The following is a 24,070-nucleotide window of genomic DNA, read 5'->3' as shown; positions in this document are numbered from 1 at the left end:
AGCCCAGGAGTTTGAGGTTGCTGTGAGCTAGGCTGACGCCACGGCACTCTAGCCCGGGCGACACAGTGAGACTCTGTCTCAAAAAAAAAAAAAGTAATGTACCACCAATTAAGTGGTAGAGACCACGTAAGGTTAAGAAAAGAAGCATGGGCCAGGCGCGATGGCTCACGCCTATAATTTCAGCACTCTGGGAGGGCAAGGCAGGAGGATCACTTGAGCTCAGGAGTTCCAGACAAGCCTGAGCAAGAGCGAGACCTCATCTCTACAAAAAATACAAAAATTAGCCAGGCATGGTGGTGTGCACCTGTAGTCGCAGCTACTAGGGAGGCTGAGACTGGAGGATCGCTTGAGCCCAGGAGTTTGAGGTTGCTGTGAGTTAGGCTGACGCCATGGCACTCTAGCCCAGGCAACAGAGTGAGACTCTGTCTCAAAAAAAAAAACTTCATCACGATGGCACTTCCTACGTGAAATAAAAAGCAGAGCTACAGAGATGGTTTGCTTTAGAATGTAATAAGAATGACATATTGGCTTAGTAGGTCAGAAAGAAATTGAGGTGTTGTAAATACCTCAGAGAGATATAACCAGAGTATTATTTTACTCCTTCTTTATCCTATACTTGAATAATGCTTTAACTATGTAAAATGTTTTCAGATCAGCAGCATGCAAGATTAACTAAGGAAATGTTGCCAAGAAGCAAGATATGATGTGAGAGGTTTCTACACTTTGAACAATGTCTACCTCTAAACTTGATCCAAGTACTTGTTACAGGATGATAATTATAGGTTGAAAGGGACAAGTTCTCTGTTTACCTCATTTCACAAACAAAACACAGATTGCAAGGGGCCTGGTCTTTGTGTCCTTGACTCACAGCACAAAGCCTAGCACATAAATCCTGATGTTAAATATGCCTTTCCCAATGTGTGATACTCCCTGCAGAATTCTAACCATGTTTCAGTAAATGTCATTCTACCAAGCAAAGGTCATTTCATATTTACTAAGCGTTTTATAAATACTATATAAACAATCAATTATCCATTCATTTTGTTCAATGTGGGCAGTAAGCCCTCCAAAGTCCTGGTGTTCATAGCCAAAAGGTACATTTTGTATGTGTGAATAGACATTTCATGAAGGCCTGATACAAACTACGAATTGATAATATTAATACTAAATCAGCAGATACTTCCATCTTAAAATAGTATTATCACTCAATTTGACCATTTCCATTCCAATTTACTCAGCACCTATTACGTGTCTAGCATTATGAGATATAATTTTAACTCAAATAATCTCTTATCTTTTTAGATAGAAAAGAAACATAATACATGTATTGTAGAGAACTTAAGGCAGCCTTATCTTGGTCAAAATTCAATACCTTCCTGTATGGTCCCATCAGCCTTTAACCCCTTCTATTGAGAATGTCCAAATCCAAGCCCACTTGATTTTCAGGGAGGTCTATAGATATTACAGAGGCTTTCACAGAGCCACTTCTGGGCTGGCACACAGGGTGCTAAAGACTCAGGCCTTCCCTCCTCAGTGGATTTCATCTTCAACCTGAAACAAAAGGAAAACAATATAAAACATTATACATAGGAAGTAAATGCTAAACTGATAACTTGGCATAGTTTTCCTTTAGAGATAGTTGTATAAGGCACTGCTATCAAAACAGACTCCAGGTTTTATTTCCCACTCACTGTCAGCTGTGTTAGCTAAGAATACTGACAGCTTTAACCTCTTAGTACAGAAGGAATCCATTCAGAATATACATGAAAGAGAAGTGGTGAGGTTAAAAACTCGGACTAACCATGCAGCTCATGCCATTCACATCCCACCATTTTACCCAGTTGCAATCCCATGGCTAGTGAACCAAATAAAAATGAAATGAAAATATTGTGCCCAAGGGCTTTTGGTCAAGACAACGGGAAGGAGTAACTTGCTTGAAATCAGGATGTGAAAGGTAGTAAAACCTCTTCTCTCTTAACTTGCTGTTTAATCTATTTCATAATACTTGGCCTATCTTAGAACTTATAAAGCAATTTCCATATATTACCTCATTTTGCAAGTTCTATATCATCTCCATTTTATTGGTATGCGAGGAAGGTTTAAAGACTAAATGGCAGGCAACTTAGCTTAGTGAATAGGATAATAGATTTCTTTGTATTTTATTTTTTTTCTAGTTTTGTTAAGGTATAATTGGCAAATAAAATTGTATATATTTACAGTGTACAATGTGATGTTTTGATACATGTATACATTATGAAATGATTAAATCAAGCTAATTATATCCATCGCCTCACTTATCATTTTTGTCTGCGATAAGAACACTGAAGTTCTACTCTCTCAGCAATTTTCAAGTATTCAAAATACATTATTATAATATTAACTATAGTTACCATGCTGTACAACACATCTCCAGAAATTATTCCTCCTGTCTAATTGAAACTTTATACCCTTTAACCAACATCTTCTCATTCTTCCCACACTCCTCACTCCCCACCCTTGGCAACCACCATTCTACTCTCTGCTTCTATGAGTTCAACTTTTTTAGATTTTACATATTAAGTGAGATCATACAGTACTTGTCTTTCTATGCTTGGCTTATTTCACTTATAAAAATGTCCTCCGGTTCATCCATGTTGTCACAAGCAACAGAATTTCCTTCTTTTATAAGGCTGAATAGTATTCCACTGTACATATATACCATATTCTCTTTATCCATTCATCTGTTGTTGATGGACCCTTAGGTTGATTCTATATCTTAACTATTGTGAATAGTGCTGCAATGAACATGGGAGTATAGATAGCTCTTTGACATACTGATTTTATTTGCTTTGGATATATACCCAGAAGTGAGATTTCTGGATCATATGGTAGTTCTATTTTTAATTTGCTGAGGAACCTCATACTGTTTTCCATAATAGCTACATTAATTTGTATTCTATAAGATAATGGATTTTGAAGTCAGATAGAATTGAGTTTTAATCCTGGCTGTCTCACACATTGACTCTGACCTTAGGCAATTATGCAATTTCTCTAAGCCTCAGTTGTCCCCTCTGTAAAATGAGGACAAATACTTCCTATCTTTTAGAACTTCTGTGAAGATTAAATGAAGTAATAAATATATCTTGCAGTGTAGCTGGCATGAAGTTAAATGTTTAAGATGTTGTTTCTATTACTTGTCCAAGCTCAACCAGCTAATGAGTAGTAATGCAGATATTCTACCCAAAAATTTAACTTTTCACAAGCCAGAAAAGTCACTCAAATAGTACTTATAAGGGCTCTTCCAACTCCCAGATACTGTGTCTTCTAAGAAAAAAGACACACGCTTGCTTCCTTCTTCCCCTCATTCCACACTTAACAATGAAAACTCCAGCATTTTCTATATGAAGTTACTTCTTAACAAAAGCATGCTTCCACTGGAAAGAACCTAATTTTTTCCTCAACTAACAAAACCTCCTAACTGAAAACCTAGATGTTTCACAAGACATGAACTAAGCCTCCTAAGACTTAAACAGCTTTGGAGAATTCACAAGGGCTTCCTTTATATTTCACATGTTTACATCCTAAAAAACATTTCAGCTTTTCCTAACTTAATGCTAAAATATGAGTCTACTCCCTCAACACCATAATTCCAGGAAGATATCCAGAACACATTTTCTAAGTAAACACCGAAAGTATGCCCCTTCTGCCCTTGTGAATACAAAAACTATTGGGATGTTCTAGGTCACTGTTGTCATTCCTTCCCAACATTAAATATGTCCTCATAACAAGATAAACCCGTTCCCTATTCAAACCAACGTGGTCAAAGATATTTTCACATAAAGGCCATCAGCATGGTTTTGATTTTGGTACTCAATCAATTACTGCTCAATCAACATATTTAGGGTGTTAATTGGTTTCTAATCATCACTGTACACAAAATAAATTAACAAGAAGTGTTGCAAAATATCTAGAGTCCTTTTAAAGATGAAGATACCAAAACCCAACTGAAATGCCTATGTGCCAACTGTGATTCATATACAAAGTTATTCATTTTGAGGGAAATATCAAGATCATAAACTATCTAAAATGTCTACCAATAAAAGCTAAGTAAATTATGGTATGTACATATATTAGAATACTATGTAACCATCACAAAGAATGTGGACACTATTTATTCATATAAAACAGTTAAGTGAAAAGAAAGGTACACGGTAGAGTATGTACAGAAGGGAAGGATAAATACACATATTTGCTTATATGTGCATAAAATATCTTAGAAAAGATACACAAGAAACTGTTAACACTCTTATTGGGGATTAAAAAGTCAGGTGGTTTAAGGACAGGAATAAGAGACTTTTCATTGTATACACTTTGGTCCCTTGTGAATTTTGAACTATGTGAATGTATTACCTATTTCAAATATAAAATTAATGTAACAATAAAGCTTGAGAATTATAAGGATTATGGGAAGCCTACAAATGCCTATTGCTAGTACATTCAATTAACTAGTTTATTATTTGTCTTTCTCACATTTTCTGCCTGTAAGAATAACCAACACATACATTCAAACTAATATATATCAATGAGAAAAATAGGAATCCAATGAAATTACTCCCAAGGTCATTAGACAAAACTTTTTGTGAGAAAAAAGACAGAAAATATTTATTGCAAATAAGTAAGTTTTGTTTACTTCTAGAAGGTGCCTAACATTTAATACAGACCAACTAGTGCCTGGCCTTCATATATTTTATTTGATCTTCACAAGCTGAGGCCCAGAATGGCTCACTGCCTCTCCCAAGGTCACCTGGAGCAGTAACTGTGGCGCTGGAATTTGAATCAAGGCTTGCACTATGATCCTTGATTTTTTTTCAGTAAATTTTAAGCTTTTTTAGAACACCCTCACCACAATGGTAACAATAAAATTAGAAGCTCCTCTTAGGGCTCACTAAAACCATCTGTCTTCAGAGTTTGCTGCCCAGTCTTAACAAGAAAGCCGAAATACTCTGAGCAAAGACAATGTCCGCGGCAGCTCCTACACTGTAAGGACCTGGGCACTATAGACAATCACCGGAGAATTAAAATCTGGGAAGAATTCCTTCTCCAAGATCTACCCTCAAGCAGGGAGATATAAATCAAAACAGCATTGGGATACTAATATCTTTCCCCCCGAGCAACATGAAGTCAGCCGTTTTCTAGGAACACATGCACTCTGTACCTGAAGCAGAATCTATTGTTCCTGGGTCACCAGGTCTCAGGGAAGGAAGTCAAACCCAGTACTGCAGAGGCCCACGTGGAAACAAGCCAGGCAGAGCATCTCACTGCTTTCCCCCAACCTCCACACAGCCGAGATTAATCGCCTTGCGACTCACACACACTCCAGTGCTGGCTTGAAATAAAGGCCTGCCACGAGGGTATATGGCTCAAATGGAAGAGAAATTCAAGACAACTGGAAAGCAAAATTAAGTGTACACTCACCAGCCTACCAAAACGGAGAGGGAGAGAAAGTGAAGAGACAGGAAGTGCCCTTGGGAAGTAGCCTCAGAATCTGATTGGCTAATGAGTTCAAGGAGGATTCCCTCCTCCCTTACCTTAAAAGGTGCTGAAATGACGCAACTCCCTCCTTCACCCAGTAGTCTCTTCCCAAGCCAGTGATGCTTCTTGCACCGTTTTTAGAGTGAACTTAAACCAAGTTTCCTCCTGGGTTAATATACTTAGCACAAATGCAGTCTGAGTTAAGCTACTTACATACGTTCTTGTTTAGATGGGCCTACTGCATTCTATGCCAAACAATTTTCGTCCCTTGAGGATAATTCTTAACACTTTGACATGGTTAATTAACCTCGACATGGTTAATTTTTTTAACATAATCTCAAGGTGTTATTCTTTTCATAATAAAACAAAAGATGACGCGTAGAACTGGACCACTTGGCCCTTTCTCTTATTTCCTCCTAGTTCAAAATGCTTACATCTCTTAATAGCCAGCATTCTCTTAGATCAGCAGTTGGGCTGCACACTGAAGCCTCAGCACAATCTTTTTGTAGTTTCAGTCTTTTTTTCAGGGAAATTGGCTTAGTTTACCCAACACAGCCACTCTGCATCCTGTCATAACGCCACTTTCCCTGGACATACAGAGAATTCTTGCCCTTCTTGCACTATGTCCCTTTGTGGGGTTGGTGCTTACCACACTTCTTACAGAAAGTCCAGCGGGTTTTAGAAACGTTTACCATGTTTGCAGGAGCACAATCAGCAACAAAAGCTCAACATGGTTAATTTATGCAAAGTAAAAAATTCCATTTTAAACATTCTAGATCCATTCAAGTTAGAATTTACCTAAAGGTTAATCCTTGAGCTAACAGGCTTGGTGGATAAAAGATGGGTGGCCAAGCATGTAGGCTTTAAAGTAAAGTTTAGCTGATTTTGAATCTGAGCCTTGCCATTTGCTTGCACACATCTCGGCCTCAGTTTCTTTAACTATATTTTATTTATTTATTTATTTTGACATCCAACTGGTACCAAAGTTTCCTTAACTATAAAAAAGAAGAAAAAATGATGAATCTTCCTCTTACGACTATTTTGAAAATTAAGTAAAATAATTCATATAATGTACCCAGTACAATGCCTGCTGCATAGTACTCGACAACATGTTAGCTATTATTATTATATAATTTCTTCTTAGATGTATTTCCTCAAGTAGACTATAAACAACAAGAGGGCAAAGTCTGTGTTTTACACATTTCTGGATCCAAAACAATGACCTTCAGTGCTGAGGACATAATTCATTAATACATTATTTGGGGCCAGGTGCAGTGGTTCATGCCTGTAATCCCAGCTATTCTGGATGCTGAGGAAGGAGGATCACTTGAGCCCAGGAATTTGAGGCTGCAGTGAGCTGTGACTGCACAACTGCACTCTGGCTGGGTGACAGAGTAAGACCCCCATCTCTAAAAAATAAATCAACAAATAATAGATTGACGCCTCATATCCCCTTCCAGTTAAAGTGTATATCCTTCTTACCATTAGGATTGCTTTTAAGCCATAACTAGAGGACTCACTGGCACAATATTCATGATACAATATTCATCATGATTCTTAATGCTATTAAAGTATATAATACATAATATATGTACAAATATACATATAATTTGCATGTATTGGAAGTATAACAATTCAAAGTATTATAAAAAGGAAGTATACAACTCTAACTCATAATAGTTCTCACTTTTTAATGATTTCATCCTATCCACCCTGCTTCCTCCTTACCAGAAATTACTACCCATTCTAATCTGCCTCAGAGTTTACCTACCTCAAATTCCCCAACATTCACAACAAAGGTTAATTTATTGTTCCATAATTGAGTTATTTAATTGTAATTTCTAGAGTCAAAACATTTATTGAATGTTTATTATAAACCAGAAATTGTTCTAAGAACTTTACATTCATTACTTTGTTTGATCTTCACAGTAATCCAAGAATGTAGGCACTTTCATTATAATTATTTTACAAAAAAGGAAACAGAGTTAAAGAGATTAAGGAACTTGTCTATTTAGCAAGTGTTAAAGTCTGGATTCAGACCAGTTGCTGTTGTTTGAATGTCCCCTCCAAAACTCAGGTTGAAACTTAATCCTCAATAGAGGTGAGACCTTAAAGAGGTGATTGGATCCTAAGGGGTCTGCCCTTAGGAATGCATTAATCCATTCATGGATTAATAAATTAAAGGGTTAATGGATTAAAAGGATATCGTGGGATGGGAATGGCACTGGTGGTTTTATAAGAAAAGCAAAAGAGACTTGAGGATGTCACATTAGTACACTCAGTCCCCTGGCCATGTGATGCCTTGCATGACTCAGAACTCTGCAGAGAGTCCCCACCAGCAAGAAGGCTCTCAACAGATGGGATCCCTCAACCTTGGGCTTCTCAGCCTCAATAACAGTAAGAAATAAGTTCCTTTTCTTTACAAATTACCCAGTTTCAGGTATTCTTTTATAAGAAACAGAAAGCAGACCGAGACACTACTCATCCAACTTGAGAGCCCAAACTCAACCACCACATTGCACTATCTCCTATTATGTTTCAGAAGATCCCAGAAAGCACAATATTCTTTTCTTTAAAAAGTTCCATCAAATATCTAACATTAATTCATGGTATTCTGTATTCTAGGTTTTAATACTCATAAAAATCCATTATGAGATACTCCCTAGCTGATAACATCAAAATTTTGTGCACAGTAAAATAACTTTGAAATTGTTTAAAAGTAGATTCCTGGAACATACCTTCAGATATTCTAATTCAATGGGTGGGACTTAGCAATATGTATTTTAATAAGCACCCTCGGATGCTTGTAACAGAGTTAATTGAGGCTCACCTTTTGGAGAACACTGATAATTACTGTTGTTTAGAGATGTTATCACTGCTAAAATGAGTAAACTCTTGGAAAAGGTAGCACTCTTAAAAAACGTTTCATTTATAACGTATTCAGAATGAAGAATCTGAAAACAGCCATTTGTCAGTAATTAAAAATTAAGCATACTCTTTGCAAGTTCACAGCTGGTTATTGATCTTGGAGAAATATTGTGCTCAAAGGGGCATGTTCAAGGAAGGATGTTTATTTTAGCACTGGTTGTAATAGCTAAACAGTTATTATAGAAACACCCATGTCTATCCAAAGGGGAATCATTATATCATGATACAACTGGTCTATGAAATACTACTCAGTAGTTAAAGAGATTAAAGTAGATCTGCATATACTAACATGGAAAGATCCCCAATGCATGTTAAATGAAAAAAGCCAAATTGCAGAATAACACATGCAATATGCTCACGTTTATATAACACTCAACCCTCCTTCAAAAAAGGCAAAATATTAATAAAATATTTCTGTGTGTGCACATCTTTGTATGTGAATGAAAACAAAATACAAAGACACATCAAACTAATAACAGTAGCTACTCCTAGGAGCAGAATGGAGGGAATGAAGGGAGCAGTTTTTTTGTTTTTTAGTATCTGTAAGGTTTTATAAAGGCAATGTGTTCATGTTTAAATAGTAAAATAGGCCGGGGGTGGTGGCTCAGGCCTGTAATCCCAACACTTTGGGAGGCTGAGGCGGGAGGATCGCTTGAGCCCAGGCATTGGAGGTTACAGTGAGCTCTGATTGTGCCGCTGTACTCAGCCTTTGGGACAGAGCAAGTCCCCTCTTTAAAAAAAAAAAAAAGTAATAAAACAGCTTCCCTTATCAAAATAAGGATAGAGATCCAAAAGTAGTATTTCAATAAAGGAGTGAGAAGAGAAAAGTAGGAGACTCCAATTTCCTAAGGCAGCAAAGGATAGGCTTCAAAGGCTAAAAGGACACCACATAACCACAATGAATGACTATTTCCTAAATTGACCCTAGGTCTCTAAAGACTGGGCCTTCTCTGTGTTCACCACCTCCCATCCCAACCCTGAACTACTACTTTTCTCCTTTTAATTGCCTTAAAAGGTCTCTAGTTTAAATGAGTATCTCTTGGCCAGGCGCGTTGGCTCACGCCTGTAATCCTAGCACTCTGGGAGGCTGAGGCAGGCGAATTGTTTGAGCTCAGGAGTTGGAGGCCAGCCTGAGCAAGAGTGAGACCCGGTATCTACCAAAAATAGAAAGAAATTAGATGGACAACTAAAAATATAGATAGCAAGGTAGCGCATGCCTGTAGACCCAGCTACTCTGGAGGCTGAGGCCGAAGAATCGCTTGAGCCCAGGAGTTTGAGGTTGCTGTGAGCTAGCTAGGCTGACGCCATGGCACTCTACCCTGGGCAACAGAGTGAGACTCTGTCTCAAAAAAAATAAATAAATAAAATTAAAAAAATAAAATGAATTAGTATCTCTTGAGAATCCTCTCCTACCAGAGTTGTAGCAACTTTGTAGTAGAAGGCTCTCCTCAACATCCGCTTTCCTGGCTATTCCTGAAGACATGCATGCAAATGCCTTCAAACGGCTTTGCTAATCACTTTTGGAAAATTGATAGCTTCATTTATAACAACATAAAGCAATACTAAAAAAAAAATACAGCCGGTGGCTCATGCCTGTAACTGGCACACTGGGAGGCCTTGGAGGGAGGATTGCTTGAGCCCAGGAGTTTGAGGTTGCTGTGAGCTAGGATGACACCACGGCACTCTAGCCCGGGCAACATAGTGAGACTCTGTCTCAAAAAAAAAACACAAAAAAACAGCAGCAAAAAACTATATAAAAAATCATGCCTGTGGAATTTTAAATCTTATAAATCTTATTAGTTTCCTTCAATGATTCTTTCAAATTCTGCTTCTTAATTCTCAAGAGTGAGGTTCAATAAAACTCACCTTTCCTTCAGAATCCCCACTCTTTTTCAAGAGGACTGGGGTGGGGAATCTGCTTAAGTGTTCAGCCCCCATACCCCATGATTCTTATGCGGCCAAACATTTGGGAACCCCTGGCCTAATGTCACCAAGTACCAAATGATCATGTTCAGGGCTTTCTGACACTAGCATTCTCGTAGCTTTCCTGCCCCATGATTGTCCCAGTTCCCAAGTTTCATGTAACTTTCTACACACCACTCCCAGCAGCAGTTGGTACACTTATCCTACGGATGCTTGCGACTGTTGGTGGGAGTAACCTGTCTTTCCAGCATTGAAGACCATTTTCTTCAAAAACGGACGGGGGAGAGTAGTCTGAATTGGGTTATGAAGTCCCCATATGGGGTACCTCACCTCAGCCATTGAACTCACTTCGCCGGCCGTGAGTCTGTTCCAAGCTCCGGCTAAGGAGGCATCCGCCGGGCCCCTCCTCGAGGGCGGGGGTCCACGGCATCTCCTGCCCAGTCTGACCTCGCGCGGAGCCCCGTTCTCTGGGAACTCACCTCCCCGAAACTCAGGGAGAGCCCTGTTAGGGCTGCTTTTGGCCCTAGTCTCAGACCTTCCCAAGGGACATGGGGGTGGAGTGACGTGACGCACTCAGCTCGTGGCCCCACTGATGAGCTTCCCTCCGCCCTATGAGGGAAAAGGGTTCTGCACAGAATTTATAAGGCTCCCAAATCTAAAAACATTTCACCATTATGGTGATTTCCCACAACACATAGCGACATGCAAATATCTCAGAGCGTACCTCCCCTGTCCTATACGGGCGTCAACTCGCCATGGCGCACGCGCGTTGTGTGTTTCCCGCCTGTGACTCTGGGCCCGCGATTCCTCCCAGCGGGTTGAGTACGTCAGCTCCGGTGCTTCATGGCGGCGCGGCGGAGGACCAGCGGTGGCAGGGCGCGAGGTTCGGGGAGCATTGTTGGGGGACGGAATGCTGGGGTCTGGGCGTCGGGAAAGGAAGAGTACTCCCTACAGTGGCCTTTTTCCCTTTCCATCTCCCCATGACCTGCACTTGGCTACCAAACTAGTTTTGGTGCTAAACTTTTGAAATTTCGGTATTGAGAGCTTTTTGGATTACAGAATAGTAGATAAAGTCTGGTGGGCCTCTAACAACCATTGCGCCAGTTCTGTTGCTAATACCTAACGTCATCCGATTGAAAAAATTAATTATAAGGTGCACTATTATTTTACATAACACAAAGAAAGGATAAGCGCTTCCAATTAAACTGTAATTCACTATTTATATGTCACCCATTGTAAGATGTATCCCAATTCCAGAGACAGTAAAATGAGAGTCTTTAGAATTGTTGAGTTATAGTACTCTATGCATTATGTTCTAAAAAGCATTGGTCCACCCTATAAATTAGATACTGTTGTTTGTCATCCTCTGGATTTTACCCTGGGGGCAACTGAGGTACAAAGAGAGCAAATAACTTCTCCAAGTTTCCACAGCTAGAAGAAACAGAGCTGGATTCTAAACTAGGCACAGACTCTAGTTTCTACTAACCATTCTCTCATACAGCCTCAGGTATGAGGTAGGTATTTGGGGGCACTGGATCACAAGTAAACAGAAGCGATCAGCAGGCTATGAGATTCATGCCTCTGGCTATGAATTTACAAGAGCCCTGGGGCTCCCTTTAATTTGGCTTGAATACAGCAATTTAGGAAGGCTTATTCAGACTATTACCAAGAGTAGTGACGTGGCAGTTGTTATTGTTTCTTTGTAAACTTACAAAACCATCTTAAACCATTTTTTTCCCATTTATTTTTTATTTGTATGTATTCATGCAGTACACGTGCAGTTTCGCTACATTGACGTATCACATGTGGTGAAGTCAGGGCCTTCAATGCATACATCACTGAAGCAACTCACATGGTACCATCAAGCACCTCCTCCACCCGCACAAGTCCTCATTATCCATCGTTGCACACTGTGCTTCCATGTGTACACATTATTTAGTTCCCACTTACAAGTTTACAAGTGAGAGCGTGTGGTATTTGTCTGTGTCTGAGTTGTTAAACCATTTCTTTAAAACATTATTTTCAAGGGAGGATCATATTCAGTGTGTCCTCATTCTTTGCTCGTTGTTTTTTCCCTTAGCTTCTATAGCATTAAATGAAAACAAGAAAGTTAATAATGGCCACACAGCTCCGGAAGATCCTCCTCCTGCTAAGAAAACTCGAAGATGCCAGAGACAGGGGGTGAAAAAGATGCCTGTGGTGGGAGGAAAGGCTAATAAGGAGAGGACAGAAGACGAGCAAGGTGGTAGGTCAGGGAGGACCTGGGTCAGCAAGAGGGTCTGTGGTATGGGAGGGGGTGATATCTTGTTCTTTTACCTCTTATTTCTTCCTTCCTTGAGAATATAATTAGTTAATTTCTGTATCCTCTGGGCATACCACAAGACTAATCTACTTTCTTGAATCTTCATTTTCATTTATTTGAGAAAGATTGAGACCTGGGCAGAAGACTAGGATTGCTTGGGAAGGGCATAGTGAATTATGACAGGTTTCTGTCTAACCGCAACAGCTGCTTTTGATTCTTTCACGGTACTACATATCTGTCTTTCCTCAGAATCTGTGAAGGCCTTGCTGTTAAAGGGCAAAGCGCCTGTGGACCCAGAGTGTACAGCCAAGTTGGGGAAGGTAAGAGACTTTGGAGCTGATTCTCAGTCCACTGATTTCTCAGAGAGCAGTGTTCTTTTGTTACTAGGATTCCTGCCTAGGACGTTGTTAGTATTCATTTTAGGAATCCTTTCCAAAATATTGTTGGTGATTAATTTTTTCCAAGGCTGAGGGGCGGGAGTGGAAGGGTTTAGGGCTTATAATCAGGGTGTTTTTAACATGGTTACCTTATGGGGTTGCCGTGAGCCTTCCACACCTCATTCTCTTTTTCAACCAGAAAATGATATTGTTAAGGAAGAACTGTTTTCTTGTTCTAAAGAGAAACTGTGCCCTGGAATGGCATGAGTTATTGATGAATGAGGATAGAATTTGAAGAATACAAAAGAAAGGCTGCTTCTGTAGCAGGTTTCCTTTAACTCAGACTCTTTTGTGTTTCTGTAATTAGAAAAAGGCAGCATATTTTTGTTATATTAATGACAGGCTGTGTGTAGAAAATCTGTTTGCAGTTCTTTCCCTGGGAAATAGATGTTGATGGTGCTCGAGAATGACAATTTGAGGCATAGGGAAATTTGAGCCTCACTTAGTGTCTCATAGCTGAGACTATGCTAACGTCAGTTATTTTTTTTTTTCTTTCTAGGCTCATGTGTATTGTGAAGGAAATGATGTCTATGATGTCATGCTAAATCAGGTAAGAGGAGGAGCCATTCTGTTCATGGGAATTTCTTCTTGATAATTAGTGGTGATGGCATTCCAATGCCCAGATCTTTAATTCTGAAATACCTTATATTAGCCACTTATGGTCAAACACCTGAGTGCTCAGCATCTTTGCCATCTGATAGCAAAGTCCTCTATGAAAAGCAGATCTCTTTGCAAATTTCATGTCATTTGTTGAACTTGTGAATTTTCTGTTGATATCCTTTTGCACATTTTCTAATAGGATGTTAGTCTTTTTCTTACTGGCTTTGAGGAACTTCATATACTATGGAAAATAGCCTTTTGTCTGCAATATAAATTGCTTACATATTTCCCCAGATTTGTCATTTGCTTTTTTTTTATTATGCTATACTTTTTGCTCATATTAAAGTTTTTAAATTTTTTGTAGATAAATTTATTTAAATTTTTCCTTTTAAATTAACCTTTTTCTCGTTAATTTTTGTGGTTTTGAATAGATAATACAGTTGCCTAGTTAATATATTTCCTGGATATCACTTCAAATCTGAATTTTTTTATACAACATATATAATTTAAACTAGTATTCCTTTGTTACTACTTCTACTTAAAATATAATGAGCAGATAGAAAGTATCTTAGGGCTTCTTTTCGTTCTAACATCCAATACTTTATAATGTGAGCAAGCAGGTAGTAGAAGTAGGAAGGGGCAACATGCTTAACGAAGAGTCCCTGAATATGCAGGGCTCAGCCTTACAGCACTAGCTGCTGTGCTTATCAAGGACTACTGTCTCTCTTCACTCTGAGTTACTTACAGATACCTCCTTTTACATACTGATCATGCTCTCTGAATGTCTCCAAGTAAGGTCAGGTTAGGTATGGGACAGATGTGGCAATGGTTTCTGCATATCCTTTTTCCCCTCCCAACATTGTCCTTCTCAGCTCATTGTCAAATTTCTGCAGCTAACAAACCAAAGCTATAAGTAGACTATCAAAGAGTAAGTCATCTAAACAAACAAGCATAATTGTTATAGACCTTTGGAGCATCAAAATTGTCTTCATTTGGAAAATAATTACTGGAAGTGGATTGGGAGCTAGAAAACACAGAAAAATATGTATGGAGGAAGCTGAGGCAGGAAAAAAACAGGAGGAACCAATCAATACAGGATATTTGAGGTTCGATGGAGGGTTTTAGGAAGCTTCCAGGTTCCCACTTTAATTCCTTAGAATCCAAAGTGTAATGTACAAACCCTATTCCTTTTTTACATCCTTACCCTTATAAGAATGTAATTTTCTTGCCTCTTGCTAAGCTTTTCCTTATGGAAATTATTGACACCTGTGACCAAGGATGAGTCATTGGTTTATGTGACTTCCATTTACAAAACTCTCTCCTTTTTTCATTTTTCTCATGATAGACCAATCTCCAGTTCAACAACAACAAGTACTATCTGATTCAGTTATTAGAAGATGATGCCCAGAGGAACTTCAGTGTTTGGATGAGATGGGGCCGAGGTAATGACTTTTATTATGATTTTATGAGTTGTCATTCAGAAAGCCAGAGGCAGCTTAGCGAGTAGCCAAAGGATCCTTTGGGTTTAAATCATGTAAATGGAGATTCTGAAGTGCCAGAGGGACTTAGGAATCTAGTCCGGCTTCTTGAAATTGGGGAATGGCAGGCATCCTCATTAGGAAGTTCTCATTGGAGAAACTAAGAGGAGCCCATTGAGATTGAGCACCCTTTTGCAGTTGGGCTGCTAGTAGTACTCACAGACTCTGATAGTTAGCAGGTAACTTGTATCAACGTGATCAGTTCCCTAAGTGCTTTCACTGCTTCCCTTTTCTGCCCTTTCATCAGATATTAAGCAGTGAGATCTTAGAGATCTGGCTCATTACTATTAGGGAACTGTTCTTGGGTTGAAGGACAGAGAACCATCTTATGTGTGGCTTTTGCTTTGCAGTTGGGAAAATGGGGCAGCACAGCTTGGTGGCTTGTTCAGGCAACCTCAGCAAGGCCAAGGAAATCTTTCAGAAGAAGTGAGTGCTAAAAAATGAGTACAAAAAAATACCCCCTTCTTCTTAGATGTAAGAAGATTTTTATAAGTATGATTTGGCCTAAATGTTAATGTCTTTCTATTCTGATATTCTGTGATAGGAACACCAAACTATATCCTTATTTAGTCATTACATCAAACTAGAATCTTGAAATTGACTAAAAACAGAAGAATCTAATATATTTAACACATGACCAACAAATTTAGGAGATGTGGGAATTTAGGAGACTCTCCATCATGGAGTGGAGAATATTCAGCTAGAGTTTTTAAAACTTTTACTATGATATGGATAAAGAAATTTCTGGAGTCTTTGGGAACATGTTTCTTTCAGAGAAAGGGATTGGATAGATATCTTTTGTTTAAAATCTCAACAGCTTTTGTGGTGTTTTGGAGCCTTTGGGAAGCCTGAGGATCCTTTTTTCCTATTTTTTATTCCCTTTGTTTCCAGACTCTTTTCTGTGCATTCAGTGTCCTAATTTAGAGTCCAGATTTATAGAAAGTTAATATGTAAAGGAGCTCTGTGGTAGGAAATACATTTTCTGGAGATTTTCTGTCTAAGGAACCAATTATAAGTCCATCCCTAGTAGTAGACTTTATTTATAAGGTTTTCTCACCACCTTGGGCTCTACAGATTCCTTGACAAAACCAAAAACAATTGGGAGGATCGTGAGAAGTTTGAAAAGATTCCTGGAAAATATGATATGCTACAGATGGACTATGCTACCAATACTCAGGTAAACTCTGACTGTACCTTTGTGGGGAAAGCTGTTTCTTCTTAACCAGGGTAAAGTGTAGCAGGATGGCTTAGATCAGTCCTAGACCACAACAGACTTGGATATCTTGAGTCATTGCTGTTTCTCACTGCAGGGATAACTCTCACTGATTGGTAATCTCAAAGGGGCAATAAGAATGAGGATAGAAAGTGCCTTTCTAGGCCGGTGCGGTGGCTCACGCCTGTAATCCTAGCATTCTGGGAGGCCGAGGCGGGAGGATCGCTCGAGGTCAGGAGTTCTAGACCAGCCTGAGCAAGAGCAAGACCTCGTCTCTACTAAAAAATAGAAAGAAATTAGCTGGACAACTAAAAATATATAGAAAAAATTAGCCAGGCATGGTGGCGCATGTCTGTAGTCCCAGCTACTCGGGAGGCTGAGGCAGGAGGATTGCTTGAGCCCAGCAGTTTGAGGTTGCTGTGAGCTAGGCTGATTCCACAGCACTCTAGCCCAAGCAACAGAGAGAGACTCTGTCTCAAAAAAAAGAATGTGCCTTTCTAGCCTCTGTTATTTGCTAAGGTTCTTATAAAATCTTAGGCGCTATTTCGAGAAGTTTCATCTTGTAGACCAAGAGAGGAGTAATAAAATATCAAACTGATTAAACTGCATTTAAAGTTGTCTTCACTTCTGGTTATACACTACAGTAAAAAAATTAATTTAGACAAACTGAGGTATGCCAAGATGCTGAAACTGTCCTGAAAACTCATATATCCAAAAAATGGAGAAGTCTTAGTCTTTTTAAGGTGAAAAGATTTGAGACATAATAGTATATAAAGAATCTCTACATACTTAACAACATGAGGAGGGCCTTTTAGATTCATTATGAGTGTCTATCTGTGGGAGGCAGAACCAATACAGTTGACTCTCTGTATCCATGAGTTCCACATCATGGATTCAACCAACTGCAGATCAAAAATATTTGAAAACAAGGAAATTGTTTCTGTACTGAACTTACACAGACTTTTTTCTTGTTATTATTCCCTAAACAATACAGTATAACAACTTAACATGGCATTTACATTGTATTAGGTATTATAAGTGATCTGGAGGTATTTTTGTTTGTTTGTTTTTTTGTTTGGTTTTTGGCTATAGGGTGAAGACGAATCAAAAAAAGAGGACTCTCTTAAATCTCCCTTGAAACTAGAGTCACAGCTAGATCTTCGGGTACAGGAGCTGATAAAGTTGATTTGTAATGTCCAGGCCATGGAAGAGATGATGATAGAAATGAAGTATAATACCAAGAAGGCCCCACTTGGTAGGACTTCAGATTCTGTTCTAAATTCTCTCTTCATAATCCCTACTTCCTTTAATGGAATATTTCATCACCAACATAATTTAAAGCTTGCTGATAGTACTGAAAGAAGAAAATGGAATTTGAGGTGAGAGGTTGTGTTGGGGGAGGAGGAACTATTTTGAAAGTTGAAAGGTGACAGGTTTTGGGGAGCAGGGATGTAAGTACACTTTATAGGATGGAACCCTAATTTGTAGTCTGATATCTGGCTGGGCCTGCAGGGAAGTTGACAGTGGCACAAATCAAGGCAGGTTACCAGTCTCTTAAGAAGATTGAGGATTGTATTCGGGCTGGTCAGCATGGACGAGCTCTCACGGAAGCATGCAATGAATTCTATACCAGGATCCCTCATGACTTTGGGTAAGGCCTGTGTTGTTACTTCACTTTGTTCTTTTAGCCATACATATCCCCTGTATCAGTCAGCAGCTATAATCTTTTTTTTTAACCAGACTATGTTGTCTATGAAGCAACTATAATCTTTTAACTCTTTTATTATATTTTATTTATTTATTTATTTATTTTTTGAGACAGAGTTGCATGACAGAATGCAGTTGCATCATCACAGCTCACTGCAACCTCAAACTCCTGGGCTCAAGCGATCCTCCTGTCTCAGCCTCCCGAGTAGCCAGGACTATAGGCGAGCACCATGACGCCCAACTAATTTTTCTATTTTTAGTAGAGATGTGGTCTTGCTCTTGTTCAGGCTGGTCTTGACCTCCCGAGCTCAAGCAATCCTGTTTCCTTGGCCTCCCAGAGTGCTAGGATTACAGGCATGAGCCACCATGCCCAGCCTTAATTCTTTTATTTTTAAGGAAATAATCACCTTGAATACATACAGAGCCAAAATGATTTCTGGATAGCTTATTTAACTAGCTTACAAATACGAGTTGCAATCTCCTGGCCTGATTATAGCCATAGTCTCTGACCAAGTGGAAGTTACCAACTCAAGTGAGAATGGGTCTAGATATTCAACCACCAAGTAAAACACCTTCAGGCATATCACCCCTTTTTCCTATTCTTTTAGGTGACTGTAACCACACTAACACCATTATTGTGAACTCAAATGATACTTTTTTAAAATTTTTTTTTAATTTAAATAATTATTTTTTTATGGAAGGCTTCATGAATTTGTGTGTCATCCTTGCACGGGGGCCATGCTGATTTTCTCTGTATTGTTCCAATTTTAGTATATGAGCTGTCGAAACAAGCACTCAGTGATATTACATATTTAAAATACATTTTGTCTTTGTTGAGACTTATTAATGTTAATATAGCTTATTTAAAAAAGGATCTCTGCCCAGGAGTTTGAGGTTGCAGTGAGCTATGATGACGTCACTGAACTCTAGCCTGGGCGACAGAGTGAGACCCTGTCTCAATAATATGGCCAGACACAGTGGCTCACACTTGTAATCCTAGCACTTTGGGGGACCCAGCCAGGGGGATCACTTGAGCTCAGGAGTTCAAGACCAGCCTGAGCAAGAGCAAGACCCTGTCTCTACTAAAAATAGAAAAATTAGCTGGGTGTTGTGGCACACATCTGCAGTCCCAGCTACTCCAGAGGCTAAGGCAGGAGGATCACTTGAGCCCAGGACTTAGAGATTACAGTGATGCCACTGCATTCAACCTGGGGTTGAAGACTCTGTCTCAAAAAATAAATAAAAGAAAAATCTCATAAAAAAAGAATTTCAACTCTAGTCCCAAGTGTCAAAATCTACATAGTTTGTTTTATCCTACTCAGTATATATTAATATTTAATATTCCTTTTGGAATATTTGGAAGTTAAAATCTCTTTACAGATCTCTCTCTCTCTCTCAAATGGAAAACCTCAGTTTCTTACAACCTGTTTTCTAAAGGATCTGTCTTTCATCTCTTATTTTTAGTCATGTGCCTTTTAGCCACACATCACAGAGCTCATTATGGGTTATATCTTTGTCCTTAGACTCCGTACTCCTCCACTAATCCGGACAGAGAAAGAACTGTCAGAAAAAGTACAACTACTAGAGGTGAGATATGTATGGATTGGGAAGTATTAAATCTTTTATCCTAGGTTCCTTCCATGTTGATTCTGTGTCTCATCTTCTCAGGCTTTGGGAGACATTGAAATTGCCATTAAGCTCGTGAAGACAGAGCTACAAAGCCCAGAACACCCATTGGACCAACACTATAGAAACCTGCATTGTGCCTTGCACCCTCTAGATCACAAAAGTTATGAGTTCAAAGTAAGAAAAGTGATCATTTATTTTCATACTCTTATACCCTTAAGAGAGCTCTCCCCCATCCCACTATTCTGACTACTTTTTTTTTTGTTTTTTTGAGACAGAGTCTTGCTCTGTTGCCCGGGCTAGAGTGCCGTGGCGTCAGCCTAGCTAACAGCAACCTCAGACTCGTGGGCTCAGGCGATCCTTCTGCCTCAGCCTCCCGAGTAGCTGGGACTACAGGCATGTGCCACCATGCCCAGCTAATTTTTATATATATATATATTTTTTTTTAGTGGTGTCCGGCTAATTTTTCTATTTTTAGTAGAGACGGAGTCTCGCTCTTGCTCAGGCTGGTCTCGAACTCCTGACCTTGAGCAATCCACCCGCCTCGGCCTCCCAGAGTGCTAGAATTACAGGTGTGAGCCACCACGCCCAGCCTATTCTGACTACTTGTAAGAGCAAATTGTCTAATAGGGCAGAATTTTTATTTACTAGGAATTTGGAAGGGGAGAGCCCATTCTAACTGCCTTGTGAGACCATTTGGGAGCAGAAATGTCTGCCGAGTTATACCAGAAGCCCTGAGGACTCTGTTATAGAGTCTACATTGGCCATTTTTTCTGTTATTTTCCACAGGTGATTTCCCAGTACCTACAATCTACCCACGCCCCCACACACAATGACTATACCATGACTTTGCTGGATGTTTTTGAAGTAGAGAAGGAGGGTGAGAAAGAAGCCTTCAGAGAGGACCTTGATAACAGGTCTGAGTCTAGCTTTGGGTTTGGGAAGACATTCCTTGCCTGAAGTACAGTTATAGAACTTATAAGACAAGGGTGGCAGAGGAAGGCGTTGACTATTTTATGCTTGTGCCATATATTTATATTTGCAGGAGAGCAACAGAGTACAATAATAATGACTTTTCCTTAGGATGCTGCTATGGCATGGTTCCAGGCTGAGCAACTGGGTGGGAATCCTGAGCCGTGGGCTTCGAGTTGCCCCCCCTGAGGCTCCCATCACAGGTTACATGGTGAGTAAAATTGACCTCAGGAGGAGCACAGGGGAAAAGGATGCAATAATGTTCTCAGTCCTTAGGTGGTACCCGTTTCCAAGAATTAAACCACAGTTCATCTCTTACTGTGTCCTTCTTTCTTTAAATTCCTAAAGATATCTCTTCTTTTCCTCAGGAGAGATTCACAGGTGCTTCTACCCTCTCTGGAACAGAATTGTGAAGGGAAATGGAGAAGAGTCTATATTATGTTTAAGAGAATGGAAAAACAGGGTCAGTGGTTTGAGCCTTCTTTCTAACACAGTGGGTTAAAAGCTGACTGTGGTGTGTGTTTATGTATTTCAGTTTGGAAAAGGAATCTACTTTGCTGACATGTCTTCCAAGAGTGCCAATTACTGCTTTGCCTCTCACCTAAAAAATACAGGACTACTGCTCTTGTCAGAGGTGAGGCAGGATCAGGTCACTATTCTCTAGTTTATTATTAATTCCTATTTTTCCAGTGAGAAAATTTGACCCCAGAACCAAGAGGTTCACCTAGGATAGTGGGGAGGGGGAGCCAAGTGCTATTTTCATTGCATTGGATTCCTGCTGATGTAGGGGAGGAAAGCACTGATGGAATTTTCTGTTTGGCTTTAGAGCCATCTATTTCTCAGTAGCATGTGGGCATTCAAAGATCCTTTGCTTTGCAGGTAGCTCTAGGTCAGTGTAATGAGCTACTAGAAGCCAATCCTAAGGCAGAAGGATTGCTTCAGGGCAAGCACAGCACCAAGGGCCTGGGCAAGATGGCTCCCAGTCCTGGCCAGTTCATCACCCTGTAAGTATTCACAGCCAGGACGGCTAGAAGACTCCTTTTGGCCAAATAAGACTTTCTATTTTCTCTATTCCAACTTCTGAACCAGAGGCTGATATTGACACACTTTTTTCCTTTTGGCAGGAATGGGAGTACAATGCCCTTAGGACCAGCAAGTGACACAGGAATTCTGAATCCAGAGGGTTATACCCTCAACTACAATGAATATATTGTCTATAACCCCAACCAGGTCCGTATGCGATACCTTCTAAAGGTTCAGTTCAATTTCCTGCAGCTATGGTGAATGTTGATGTTAAATAAACTAGAGAAGATCTGATCTTCAAGCAAGAAAATAAGCAGTATGATACTTTTGAATTTTGTAATATTTTATGTAATAAAAATGGTACAAATCTACCACTAGCTTCCTTGGCCTTTACTTCTCCAAGCACATATTTCTTCTGACATTAGTTTATCTTCATTTCCAGGACAGAAAGTACCCATTGACTGGGCATGGTGGCTCACGCTTGTAATCCTAGCACTCTGCGAGGCTTAGGCAGGAGGTTTACTTGAGCTCAGGAGTTTGAGACCAGCCTGAGCAAGAGCAAGACCCTGTCTCTACTACAAACAGAAAAAATTAGCTGGGCCCCATGGTGCGTGCCTGTAGTCTCAACTACTCAGGAGGATTGCTTGAGCCAGGAGTTGGAAGCTGCAGTGAGCTACAGTGACGCCACTGCACTTTACCCAGGGTCACAGAGTGAGACTCTGTCTCAGAAAAAAAAAAAAAAAGAAAATTGTCAGCACTGTAAGTTCTGGAAAAAAACAAACAAAAAAAGAAATTGAATCCCCCTCCTCCCTGCTTCATATTTAAAAAATTTTTTATTAAAAAAAGAAAGTACCCATTGCTCTGTGTATCCCACAGCTAGCTGTTACTCAGGATCCTGTTCCGAGTAGCCTCTGCACTGAGGGACGCTGGTAAGGGCTAATGCTGTTCCCCATTGGATTCAATTTTTCTGCAAACTGGAGTTTGTTGGGAATTATTGCAGGAAGGATAGAGGCAGCAAAGGCTGAGTTGTTCCTTTTTTTCCCATTCAAATCTCACTTGCTTTTTTCCCATTTATCAACTGCAAACTAGGTCCTCTGTCACTTAACATCCTAGAACTCATCAGATGTCCAAAAATCTGGGAAGCTTTTAGAGGACTGCCACTGAGTTTAAATACACCTTGAGGAGGAAAGGAGAACAGTAGAATGAGTTTTTACATGCCCTGCTCCATCTAAGAAGTAATGAAGTCCAGGTCAAATCCAAAGACTTCCTGATTATGTTTAAACACACATGATACAGCTAAACACAGGTAACAAACTTCCTTAAATAACAGTGAAGTTTGTTTAAATAAAAACAGCCTGTAACTTTTTAGAAACCAGATTACCAATATGTATCAAAATTTAAAATGTATATACCCTTTGACCTAAAACTTACAGATGTACATGTTTACATAGAAGATGTCACTGTAGCATTGGTGTACATAAAAAGATCTCTAGATAAGGAATTACTCAAATATATCTACTCATTGAAGTATTTATGCCCCTATTAAAACTGAAGAAGACTTTACATACTTTTCAAAAAGGGGAATACTTCGTAAACTCATTCTATAAGGCAATACAAACCCAAACGAGATAAGGATATTATGAGATCAGAGACTACTATCCCTTAAGAATATAATTTCAAGGGGAGAGAGGGTGGACCAAAAAAAAATTAGAATTGCAAAAATCAAAATAGTACCAGGCCTAATCCACCAACATATATAGAGAATTATATACCAACCTATAAGATCACAGGTTGGTTCAACATGAAAACAAATATTGGGCAAAAATCATGTGGCTATCTTAGATGCAGAAAACCATTTAGTTTGTTTTTCATAAAAAGCAAACAAAAAAAAAATTAGGAATGAAAGGGCGTTTCCTCAACCTGATAAAGAACATCTATGAAAAACCTACAGCTAACATCATAATGGTGAAAGACTGAAAGCTTACCCCTATGATTAGGAATAAGACCAGGATTTCCACTCCCACCACTTCCATTTAACATTATACTAGAGGGTCCAGTTGTGGTAACTAAGCGAGAAAAAATCCACCCTCCTTTGCAAAGCAGGTAAAACTGTATTTGCAAACTACATTATCTCATATATAAAAAGCCCAAAACAAGACCAGCCTGGGCAACATAGCAAGACCCGTCCCTACAAAAAACAAAAAAAATTAACTGGGCATGGTGGCGCACACCTGTAGTACCAGCTACTCAGCAGCTGAGGCAGGAGGATCACTTCAGCCCAAGAGTTCCA

General features: G+C 39.4%; 2 protein-coding genes and 1 pseudogene across 2 annotated transcripts in view; 1 reads left to right on the top strand and 2 right to left on the bottom strand.

The window, feature by feature from the left end:
- CCNB1IP1 (cyclin B1 interacting protein 1, E3 ubiquitin protein ligase) overlaps positions 1 to 5,482 on the bottom strand; it is a 25,971-nt gene extending 20,489 nt beyond the window's left edge. Inside the window, exons 1-2 of the mRNA XM_012649464.1 lie at positions 5,455 to 5,482; positions 1,323 to 1,551 (exon numbers count right to left, since the gene is read on the bottom strand). The gene's annotated coding sequence lies outside the window, so the exon portion shown is untranslated. The remainder of the gene's footprint in view (positions 1 to 1,322; positions 1,552 to 5,454) is intronic.
- A 383-nt stretch (positions 5,483 to 5,865) lies between these two features.
- On the bottom strand, positions 5,866 to 6,206 carry LOC105814186 (annotated as a pseudogene).
- A 5,017-nt stretch (positions 6,207 to 11,223) lies between these two features.
- On the top strand, positions 11,224 to 22,151 carry PARP2 (poly (ADP-ribose) polymerase 2). Its single transcript, XM_012649512.1, has 16 exons — positions 11,224 to 11,245; positions 12,443 to 12,607; positions 12,914 to 12,984; positions 13,601 to 13,651; positions 15,047 to 15,143; positions 15,590 to 15,665; positions 16,314 to 16,416; positions 17,545 to 17,707; positions 17,965 to 18,103; positions 19,683 to 19,746; positions 19,828 to 19,962; positions 20,575 to 20,702; positions 20,869 to 20,968; positions 21,293 to 21,391; positions 21,637 to 21,761; positions 21,882 to 22,151. The coding sequence occupies exons 2-16, from the start codon at positions 12,553 to 12,555 to the stop codon at positions 22,039 to 22,041; spliced, it is 1,566 nt and encodes a 521-aa protein (XP_012504966.1). The 5' UTR covers positions 11,224 to 11,245; positions 12,443 to 12,552; the 3' UTR covers positions 22,042 to 22,151.
- Positions 22,152 to 24,070: the final 1,919 nt, after the last annotated feature.

This window comes from Propithecus coquereli, unplaced genomic scaffold, assembly GCF_000956105.1.
Source record: "Propithecus coquereli isolate 6110/MARCELLA unplaced genomic scaffold, Pcoq_1.0 Scaffold3, whole genome shotgun sequence".
Classification (NCBI taxonomy): domain Eukaryota; kingdom Metazoa; phylum Chordata; class Mammalia; order Primates; family Indriidae; genus Propithecus; species Propithecus coquereli.
The sequence above is the reverse complement of the archived record's forward strand: the minus strand, read 5'-3'. Positions and strand labels throughout refer to the sequence as shown.

Coding starts and splice junctions, on each gene's coding strand:
- PARP2 (XM_012649512.1), top strand. CDS start 12,553: ATGCCTGTGGTGGGAGGAAAGGCTAATAAGGAGAGGACAGAAGACGAG. Junction 12,608..12,913: donor GACAGAAGACGAGCAAGGTG/GTAGGTCAGGGA, acceptor GTCTTTCCTCAG/AATCTGTGAAGGCCTTGCTG. Junction 20,969..21,292: donor CTCCCATCACAGGTTACATG/GTGAGTAAAATT, acceptor TATGTATTTCAG/TTTGGAAAAGGAATCTACTT.